This window comes from Phytophthora cinnamomi, assembly GCF_018691715.1.
Source record: "Phytophthora cinnamomi strain GKB4 chromosome Unknown Contig12, whole genome shotgun sequence".
NCBI lineage: Eukaryota > Oomycota > Peronosporomycetes > Peronosporales > Peronosporaceae > Phytophthora > Phytophthora cinnamomi.
In genome coordinates, this window is record NW_027150945.1 from 217,369 (window position 1) to 229,171 (window position 11,803).

The 11,803-nt window shown below is 49.6% G+C and overlaps 1 protein-coding gene across 1 annotated transcript; it reads left to right on the forward strand.

Annotated features, from left to right (window-relative positions):
* Positions 1–336: 336 nt before the first annotated feature.
* Positions 337–675, forward strand: IUM83_13527 (uncharacterized protein; the record flags this gene model as incomplete). Its single annotated transcript, XM_067938206.1, has 1 exon — positions 337–675. The coding sequence occupies one exon, from the start codon at positions 337–339 to the stop codon at positions 673–675; it is 339 nt and encodes a 112-aa protein (XP_067797834.1).
* Positions 676–11,803: the final 11,128 nt, after the last annotated feature.

An 11,803-nucleotide genomic window follows, 5' to 3' on the forward strand; every position in this document is an offset into this window, starting at 1 on the left:
TTAACACTACCGAGTTACGTCGAATAAGTACGAACTTATAAAGTTCGGTATCCCTACGCGCGGTTCTACCATGTTCGCCTTAGGTTCGGTTGAAGAGGACATCAATGATGCCGAGATTCACGGTAGGCTCCGACGGTGATGCGGAGATGGCACTACCTCAGCCGATTTTCGAATTGATTCGTGTAGTCTAGCTGTATAGCTGGGGTCATGCGGCCCTGATTGAGTGGCACCGTGAGTGGAAACGCTACGTGGAGAAGATACGTCACCACTGGCGAGACGTTCGAGAACGTGGTGACTACTGTTTAAAACTCTATCAAACGGAAGACACTGCGAAACCTGGTTACCTATGTGCTAAAGAAGACTGTGGCCTCTGTGACCGGCGCGGACATCATGGGCGCGGTGCAGGATCGATGTCGTACGACCAAGAATGAATTTGCACCAGATGTCACGTCTCTGTTCCACCAGAAGCTGCAGGTGAGCCTATCGATTGACGACTATGACGCGCGCATCTTCCGCTACTACGAGGACTTCAACGGGATTGTGGACGACAATGGCCTGCGGGGTCTTACTGGGGATGATAACGAGGCGGATGCCGGCTATGAAGTTCCATTGCCGCCTTTGGTTTCCGGCTGTAATACGATCACGCAATTTGGTGTACAGTTTTGCGCCCCATGAGGCGCCCAAGAAGCATGTTCGACACTGCTTCCAACGCATGTCATGCGGTTGTGTGATCTACACTACGTCATTGAGCACATTGCGGGAGGGGACAACGTCTAGGCGGATATCGTGTCACGCTTGCATACGCGCGAGGTTGTCCGAGTGGTTGCTGTGTAGACACGCAGCCGTAATGCGGTACCCTTTGACAGTAATTTCTTTACTGAGACCGCTCTCGGACGCCCGATTTGTGTTTCCTACACTGGGGGACATCAGAGAAGCTCAAGAAGCGGCCGGACGCGAGCACTCCCGTCTAGGAGTCGCTTTGGAATAGGTGGATGGTGTTACAATAGTTGAGGACCGGCCATGGATTCCAAACGTGGCTAAAGAGCTCATCGCACGCATTTGCGTAGTGGCCCACACTGGTGCGCGTGGGAACCGTGGTCAAGAACCGATACGCGCACTTCTGCAACAGCGCTTCAGGATCGCTGGTATTAACGATAACGTGGTGAAATTTATCCACGCGTGTTTGCTCAGCAAGCCTGTGAAGGGGTCTCGCATTATCCCTCGCCTGTACGGACCAACACACGTGGCTACAAAGCGGAATGAGACGCTAAACTAGGATTTCCTTTATCTCGGCGCTGGGTGTGGAGACACGGCTTATCTTTTGATCACCAAGCATGAGTTAACGCACTACTGCAAATTGTTCCCGTGCGCCACACCTACTGCTTTTGTTGCATCAGAATCGCTCGCAATATGGTGTGCGCGTCTTGGCGTTCCTAAGCGTGTTCTGTCTAACCAATCCATTCACTTCCACAACGAAACAGTGAAACGTTTGAGCACGAGTATTCGCAATGGGAAATATTGTTTTTGGATCAACGGCGGGACAGGTCAACTTTTGGATCAACTTTTAATCGAGGAATTATACTAATATGTAACGGATACTCTAATTCGTAGATAGTTTTTGATTCAAAAGTTGATACATTTCGCGGGACTTTTACCTTGAGAATATTATACAAATTTATGATAACTTATATTTTAAGCTCACTTGAGAAAATGGCGCGCCGCTCCAAGACTTTCCCCAATGCACGAAGCAAGTGGCGTGGGCGCTGCGCCTCGGCTCCTTCTTGCTGCAACGCATGGAAACATGAAACGCCACCACAACAAGGTCTTTGCGTGCGGTGCGCAGTTTGTTAAGCAGACCAAGAACTAGCTAAATAAAAGAAAGCGTACCGCAACCGCTACGACTACCTCAGGCGCCTGGGCATCTACACGAGTACCAAGGCCCCCTCCCACCCTTCGACGCTCCCTCACCGGCACAGACGCCGCCCTATGGCGGTCGGCACGTCGCGCAACCGCCACCGTGGAACCTTCGCGCAACGTACCGACAATTGTCGCCCCATCACTGTGGACGTTCATTATTACATGAACGAGCACCTTGGTGAAGCTTTCTACCATTAGAAATTACTATTTCAAAGCAGTAGCCTTTAGAAATATATTTCTAAATCCAAGTACAGGCTTTTCTCAACATTTCTTCACTGAACAGATGCTGAATTGTTCCATCTGTATGCCTAATTTTGCCAATATGTGTCTGAAACTTATTGATTTGAGTCTTAATCGCCGGTTTGGTGCTGATCAATATAGCTATACTCAGTTGCAGTAAGTAAAGAGTTACACCAATTGAAGCGAAAGTGGATGTACTGTTAAAAATCAAGTACTGAATACTATGTTCCCTGCTGCGTACATGATTTAGTACTCAGGTGATAGCGACGTACTTCTTCCTAATCACTAAGACTGTCTTCATCCCTCTCGGCTGGAGTCGAAGGATAGTCTTAGCCTCACGCGGTGAGGCGTACGCACCCTGCGGTTAACTACATACGACAACGTGTCGACAAACCTCTTGACCTTCTATATCGAGAACCACAACAGACTTACCAATGTCCGGATTAGCCTCACCCATGGCCCGATTCAAGGTGCGATTGCACCGTTCCAGAGGATTGTTGGGGCGATGCACGATATCTTCGACGACGCGGGGAGTATAAACTCTATAGCAGGCGAGGTTGGGAGGAAGGAAGGAGAGCTTGTAGTTTGATAGAAAAAGTGAAAATGTGTGCACGAAAGTGAAGCCAACACCACGAGAACAGGCGCCTCTGACGGTATTGGTGCAACTAATAATAAAGACAAGAATGGCGACATTAAACTGGTAAGAACTGTGTTTACCGACTTCAGCGGTGTTATTAGCACAATATACAAACTCCCATATTTGCATATTCATTATAAAAAAAATATCTGGGATAAGAACAACAGGACACAATGTACACATCCACGAATAGACCTTTCTTTAAAAAAGATTATGTTTGATCCCAAGTTTGATTAAAAAAAATGATTCAAATTTGATTCATCTCGCGACAAAATTTGGATATATCATATATATTTTTGGATCACCCGCGGGACAGGTCAAATTTGGATCTAATTTTGTCGCGAGATGGATCCAATTTGAATCATTTTTTTACAGATGGAACAATTCAGCATCTGTTCAGTGAAGAAATGTTGAGAAAAGCCTGTACTTGGATTTAGAAATATATTTCTAAAGGCTACTGCTTTGAGATTGTAATTTCTAAAGGCTACTGCTTTGAAATAGTAATTTCTAATTGTAGAAAGCTTCACCAAGGTGCTCGTTCATGTAATAATGAACGTCCACAGTGATGGGGCGACGATTGTCGGCACGTTGCGCGAAGGTTCCACGGTGGCGGTTGCGCGACGTGCCGACCACCATAGGGCGGCGTCTGTGCCGGTGAGGGAGCGTCGAAGGGTGGGAGGGGGCCTTGGTACTCGTGTAGATGCCCAGGCGCCTGAGGTAGTCGTAGCGGTTGCGGTACGCTTTCTTTTATTTAGCTAGTTCTTGGTCTGCTTAACAAACTGCGCACCGCACGCAAAGACCTTGTTGTGGTGGCGTTTCATGTTTCCATGCGTTGCAAATTGCTTCGTGCATTGGGGAAAGTCTTGGAGCGGCGCGCCATTTTCTCAACTGAGCTTAAAATATAAGTTATCATAAATTTGTATAATATTCTCAAGGTAAAAGTCCCGCGAAATGTATCAACTTTTGAATCAAAAACTATCTACGAATTAGAGTATCCGTTACATATTAGTATAATTCCTCGATTAAAAGTTGATCCAAAAGTTGACCTGTCCCGCCGTTGATAAAAAAAATATATCTCCAGTATGCGTGTCGCAGGATAAAACACTGGCGTGAATCTGCGGTCATATCTTGAGCTAGTCGATGATAAAAGTCGGATTAATGGAAGCTCAGCGATGCCGACCCCGCTATCCTGATCAAGGGTTTCCTGCTTTCAAACATTAGAGGTAGTGTCAAGATAGATCAATGCGGCAGATGTAGCGGCGCATTCGGCCGGAGATGACGTCTTGCGCGAGTATGTGTGCGTATAACTCCGTTACAATTAGTGTCATCGTCAATCTTGCCAAAGTCAAGTAGATCCTGCCGATGATTGGGCTCAGTGGATCATTGCGTTTGCCGCATTCTCGACGACGCCACCTCCAACGTCGAAGTGCTGCTGATGGGGGCTACCACAGAGATAATTTGGTGGGAAGAGAATGTTGGATCGTCAATGAGAGATTTCTGTCAACGGTATAATGTGCTAGACCGTCAGGGAAAAATTGTTTTCGAGAACGATTTTCTAACGGCATCCGTACTGCAACCACCCATTCGGCACTTAGCTTTTCTCGCTGTTGGTGTCATAGCGAACCTTTGTTGGGACGATCCTGTTAACGGCCGTCAGAAGGATCGACTGCAGCGTGAACGCTGGGAAGATTGAGTTCACCGTGAAGAATGAGAGGGTCGACCTCGTCATGAACATCGAGGGGGGGGGCATCACGAGTGGCGACTGCAGAAGCGCCCATCACCCGCGCCTGAATGTAACAACATGGTGGATGCAGTACTTCATTCAGTGACACAAAATATGATCCGTGTGTACAAAAGCGAGACGCAGGCCGCTGTTCGTGTTATGCGCAATCGCATGATGCCTTGTGACCAATTGCTGCAGCAAATAAGGGAATATTTTGAACTTTCGCCAATTGGAGACAACGCTAAGGAAGATGTATCAAATCGCTGTGGTGTGGAAGGGACCACTACACCAGAGGAGATGCACGAATTATAGCCAGCGCATCCGTCACCACCACCAACACTGGAATCACCAAGTGACGCAAGTAAAGGCAACGATACCAGCACCAGTTGAACCGTCGCTGTTGTCGATACTGCCGCCCGCGTCGGTAGAAGTAGCACCTAGCATCGCTCACATTGGAAGCAGCGAGCCTGTGCCAAATCCACCATTATTGACAGCGCAGCTCGCACAGAATGTACTGGTGCTAACACCACCATTAACAGTTCCCATAGTCGTCGCGTTGAGCGATATACCTCCGCCTTCCCCCTTTGTGACGCCAAATGCTGTGCGACGTGGAAGTATCTCGGACTCAGAGGCAGATGGATAAGAAGCGTCGAACCTCGAACAGAACGCCGAAAAAGGAGTATCGACAATGTCACTTTGCATATGCAATGGGTACGGTGGTATAAAAAGGCGAACTACGTACAATCGTTGGTTGCAATTCAACACTTGACCTGCTGACGCCTCTGTCACTAGCGGGCGCTCCCCGAATTGAGCGCAGGTATGCTGATCGACCACTAGTTCTACCACGACAAGTAATTACCCCCTATTCGTACGAAGAGATACTTGAACTAACCCGATTGGAGAACGTCGAAATTCGTTACTGGTAGATTCGCCTGGTACATATGGACCACTGGGGAACCTAACACAAGAGGACGGAGAGCATCTACTACGCGAGCGTGAACTACGTAATGCGTTCCTAGCAGCATAATATGAGCCATATATTCCACCACCATCGATCATTGCATCCACAAGTTCACCTACGGAGCGCTTATACATACCATAGTTACCGCTCACCTATGACCCGTATGTCACTCGCAGAGTTATCACAACTGGGAGAGTTGTTGTCGGCACCAACACCATCTACTCGAGACGTCCTCCCTTCGGCGGCGGAATGCCGCATATACCATCAAGCTTAGGCCCCTGGACGTTGACGTGGCCTTCCGGTACTGCAACGGCTTTGCACCTGGTACACGTTGAGCGATCGAAAACCGCGAGATAGATTCACCTTCGACGCCTTGTGGACGACAGCGATCAGGTCCCGCAACAGCAGAAACTGGCCTACAGCTGTCGTCTCACCGGCCTCGAACCGTAGTTCATGCCTGAGGCTAGCCTTGTGTTTCAGAAAGTACGTGATCTGACAAGTATTTTTACTGCGAGGAGTCGAGCATGAAGCACGGTCAGAAACTCAGATTGTGACATTAACAACTGGTAATAATTCACAAACCTGAACGCCCGTTGTACTGACAAACGTCGAAGCCTCACTGGCCATGGGTGTCCGCCCCCATGTTTTTGTGATAATTCGTGACCCGCTTAGGACATGGAATCAATGACGCCTCCCCTTCCACCTAAGTGTCTCGCGCTATAAATCGCAAAGGACAGATCATCTACTACTCCTTGAAGCTTAATCGATTTGTACATATAGTAAGCCCCTGCAAGCTCGCTGATTTCGTATGCCACCAATTCTCACAGGTTCAGCTTTGGCCCGAGTCGTCTCGTACGAGCCACGCAGAATATCGCTCGGTCACCTTTCTGTTTCTCTCTTAAGAAAGACGGAAACCAATTTGTCATTGCAGGATGGTCCCGACTGTACATATCTTGTTCGACGAAAACTGCAATGCTAGCGCGATGGATGTGTAAAAACGCTCGACAACGACAATACGATGTGCGTTTTTTAGTTAACACCATGCCTAACTTCCAAAGTACGACAGCAGGACCCGATTTGTCATCAATTGCTTGATGACCCTTCAGGTGTCCCTACTTTCCACAGTATACTTCCAGTATATATTCATAACATGTACAAATTCACTAAAAATATCCCGTAAATTATGTTCAACGTACCGCAGACGCTATGACGTTTTGGGGCAGCACGGGAGGAATAATTTAGTTCCCCACTTCTGGGGCTGTCGTATATAGATATCGTGTCCCATTGAACGTTGAATGAGACGGAAGCATTCCTTCGTCAAATGACATCACCCCCCCTCCCCCTTGTTTGCAGTCACTTAAAAATGTTGTCTATAATGTATCAACGATTGGTCGAATTTTTTCAGATCGATCTGATTGTGCATTTCACTTTGGTTATCCGTGAAGTTGAGGTGACGCATGGTTTCGTCGAACTTACAGAAAGTATAAAATTGGAACAAAGCCATCATAGTTTTATCGTTCAAACGCGCGTACCGTTTGTGTGACATCCATACTCCGAGTGTCCCACCTGGCATAGCACCGGTATTAGTAGTACTCCAGTACGTCAAAACAGCCAGTTTTGCGGGCACAACATCCGGGCAATCAATTAGTCAATCGTAACTGCATACTCGTGAAGCTGAAACTCCTCTATCCACGAGAGTCGATGATGTATCGGCACAAACAATTCGACTTGCCCCACGCCGCTGTTGTTCTCGGATTTTACGAGCGCGCGCTGCCGCGGTTACCTATTACTCTCTTCAGGGCAGACGCTTAGAAAGAAAAACACACACATGATATCTCGGTAGAAAATCCTGCATTGCGAAGGACGACTGGGGACGATCCCCATTCACCTCTATACACCCCACGGTACTCGGGTTGCGATTCAGACATGCCGAGTCTGTTTGGTGGCTAATATAGAGTGACCACTGAAATTTAGGTAGTACCTTCTTATCATCCGGGATCTTGCCAAATCGCATCAGCGCTACAGTCCATATTGTAGTTAACCTTTTTGTTGCCGATTCAATTTCTATTGTAAAGTTCTTATACTTTATTCTAGACCCCCCTCCCCAAAACGCGGCATTCAGATGCATTTTACGAAATTTCCCGGTAATCCATGTGCAGCCGATGGAGGCAGGTCCTCTGTGATTGGTCCATAATAGGCTGTGTCCTGTGTACTGATTGAACAATTTTAACAAAATGTCCTGAGTAGCGCAAGAGCACCAATTGCGGGTCAGCAACACCTCGTCTTTATAAGCTGAAAATTTTAGGAAATAGGTTTTCGCAGGTGGCGAATTCAACTGTACCACTCTCGTGTGATATAGAAAGGGCATATCGCCTAATAATAAACTAAAGAAATTCTGCAGCAAATATAGCGACTCGGAAGCTGGAAATTCGGGAGGGTACGTTTTCAACCACGCCGAACTTGACTATAGTACCCAGCCATATGGTTTAGCACCAATATTCAACCAATCAGCGATTAGCATTCGCGTTTGACGACATACAAACCATATTGACGCAGACATTTGGCTGTTGCGAACAGGCAGCTATATAGTGACTTTTTACAAACTTCTACCGCCCAAAATCATATGGGTTGTAGCCAATGCGTTCTCGTAACGATCCCATACTACATTCAAGTAAAGATAAGCGGAAAAGCGCACACGCTACAAAGGCCGCGCTGCGAGCTTAAACAAGCGGAATAAATACGCCCTTTCAGCGACTCACACGTGATGGTGCTTCGTTCCCTGTCAAACGTGTCGCCCGAAACAGATGGTATACTGTGGTGGGATGTCTGAGTATGTCTTGGCATCGGTCAGGCGGCTTGGGTGGTCTCTCACGAGCCGCGTGTTGATGCTATGTGTATGCAATGTTTGCATAGACGGGGCGACATGGGTTTCGAGGGTAGGGGTCGCAGTACGTATTCCAATGGATTGTACGTGATGTGTAGATGTTTTTTGCGCCATCACTTGCCCTCTATCTCCAAATAGTGACCTCAAGACGCTTCCCCAAAGTTGGCACTGCGGAACGTGGAGGTCGGCCCCTATATATATTACCGGGCGGATACACGTGTATCCGGGGGTTCTGGGGGTCCCACAGCCGGGTTTATTTTGGGTATCTGGGGGTCCTGCTGCCATGTATCCGGACCCACCACCTAAAATAGCGTATTTTGGGTGAATCCTAAAACTAGTTTGGGTTTTCGATAAATTGTAATAGCTGGTGGTCTTAAACCCTACAGCCTCTTGATCTTGATATCGTGACGTATTTCTCATAATTCATTGAAACAGAAGACCTATTGCAATTGTTGTCGACACTGATATCTCTCTCAAAAATAATAAGTAGACCACATTAACATTCACGATTTGGTACATCCGGAGCACGCCGGCCACCATTCGTGGTTGGTCGGCAACTCGACGCCTGGACGCCCTGGGCGTAGCTCAGAGGCACGCGGAGCTGCAGCAGAGCGTGGGGCTCAAGATCGTGCTGGGCGGGGTCGCCAACACCATCTCCGCGGCGGCCACCAACCCCATCGACGTGGTCAAGGTACGGCTGCAGCTGCAGGCGCTGGAGCCGACGACGGCCGTCGCGTCCTCGGCGGCGGCAGAGCTGCGTTTCCGCGCGGGCTGGACGTGGCAGCGGTCGGCAACGCGATGGAACTGTGTTCCCGCGCGGGCTGGACACAGCAGCGGGCGGCACCGCGCGGAAACGCAGCTCCGTCGCGTTGCCGACCCCTACCGCATCTCGATTGGCCGCGATGATAATTTCATTCATATCAGTGACCGTACGCTATCTCGTGGTCATGTTGGTCGTTCTATTCCTAGTGCCTTGGATGACTTCCTATGTGCTGTAGGCGATCGTCTTCGAGAACTCAGCCACGAGCGGGTCGTGGCAGCTAAAGACCGAGTCCACGAACGAACCACTTGTTGCCTATGAAGCGGAACGGGTCGTCGGCCGAGGCTTTCTCGTGCATCTGCAGCACAGGAAGCTGTACAGGTAGCAGCGGGATACATAGGCGCGCTCGTCCTCCGTAGTGACGCAGTTGACGGCGTACTCGAGCTCCTCGAGCGACGTGTCGATCTTGGCACACAGGATGGACTTGCGCTGCAGGTTGTTGGCGTCGACCGCCTCCTTCTGGCGATAGATGGCGCAATTGTTCTTCTCGAGGCGGGGCTTCCATGTGGCCGGAAGACAGCGAACGTCGTGGCGCTGAACCAGAGCTGGCCACGGACGCGTTGCCCACACGGCGTACGGTTCGCCCAAGCTGTGCGAGCTGCGCTCGAGAGCATGGTCCCGTTGTCCAGCCGCGCGCCCGTGGTGGAGAGCTTGGAGGCCTTGGCGCCCTATAACAACACAGTCAGTCTCAACACCCCATATCGCAACCGTTCCGACATTCCGACAACTTCCCTACATACAGGATATTGACCAAATCTAGGTTCATGGGAACAATGAAGAACTAGGCAAGTCTATAGGAAGCCCTACAGTAGTGATTGCTAAGCTAGAAAAGAGAAAACGGTGCATGTATTGGTGAAGGTCATTAAATATAAATATTATTGAGAGCCACGATCCGGAGACACGCCGTTCACCAAGCTTTAGGACCCTCCAATGGCCCCTTTGAAACGAGACGAACCCCGCCACCTCGGCCGACGTGTCGGTTGCAGTACGCGCAATCTCTCGAAACCACGCTTACCTTGTAGCCGAACGTCAAGCTGCTCTTCATCCTGCGCGACCGACTCACCTGCTCCGACTTGTGCACCAAGGCGCCCTCGTGAGGGCATCTCGTTGATGTGCCAGTCTCACGTCAACTTCACGAACGCCTCCACGCTGCCGTGACCTGCGCCGCTGTAAATCCCGAGTGTGCGGCGCCCAGATAACCACCATTCAGCATCCTTCAGCTTAGGCGATAGAGGTCGCGCTGGTCGGTGCCCAGTCACTTGGGCACACCGCTGCGACGAAGCGCACGCATCCACCCACATGTCCTTGATCTTGGCGTTGTCGAGCATGACCTGGCCGTCTTAGTTCTTGTTCACGGTCACGACGCTCATCTTGCCGTTCACAGCCGACGTTCGTAATGGTCGGTCACCTTGCGCACCTTGTCACCGCACGTGCCGCTGGAGCGACAGAAATTGCCGACGCCCTGCGCGTAGAAACTCTTGGTGGCCCTTGGTGGAGATGGGTGATCGCGCGCCACCGCCAATCACCTCGCTCATACTGCTGACAGACCCGCTCTTGGTGCCTCGCACACGTCCTCCCACCACGCGTTCTTGCTCGTGCAGCGATGGCGCCAGGTTCCATCATGAAGACGGCCGCTGGTCTAGGAGCCCTCACGTAGCCTACCTCGGCGCCCTTCGCGTTGTACCGCAGGTTGTCTTGCTATTTGCGCTGGTCGGCAGCTCAAACCATAGCTGGACAGCCAACACGACGGCTTCGGGCGCGTACATCGCGGGCGAGATCGCTGTGCACAAAGCACACCCCGTGCTGGCCGACCTGGTCCTTGACTACACCTCCGTCTTCTGGCCCTCGTGTCCACGGCAATCCGTGCACGGAGCCTCCATTGCAGCCCGACGACTGCGCGAGAGGTCATGCCGCCGGGTGTACCCAAACGCGTGAACGGAGAGGACGTCCTTGTGCTCCGCGCTCCCGCGAACATCTCAAAACAATCCTGTCGTGCTACTGTCGGAAAGACGTGTACCATTCATCCAAACAGGGTTTGGTAGTAGCCACAGGAATAGTAGAATGAGTAGAGGTATTATCACTACTACTACTACTACTACTACTACTACTACTACTACTACTACAAAGCTGTGCTTCGCTCGGAACAGCTCTGGATTTTAACTTGTAGACCGCTTAGCATGCAGCTGAGGTAGATTCGTGCTTTAGTACTGCTCTCATATTTTATCACATTTAGGTTTTACTTGTTCACTCCGACAGCATTTTATGGAACTAATTTTGAGTTGTGAAACCCGGCCAAATATGTCGAAATCGGTAATCAATCGACCAGAGAATTTTCGAATCGATACATTTTTATCAAGTAAGCTTGGAATATCTAATGGCATGCATACTTGCACTGAGTATCTACTTCGTAGTACTAAGTATGGATTTGATATTGCAATTTTACTGCTGAGGTGGCTCGCGCGAGCTGCACGATGGTCCAAGATTCTCCGAGTTATTCGTCAGATAATTTTGTTCTACACCCCAAAACAGCTATGGTTGCACTTTCAATGCCTGCGTTGCGGGTTTTGATCACGTTTAATGGTTTAGTTTGGCGAATTGCCAGCAAAGTATTTATTTGCTCG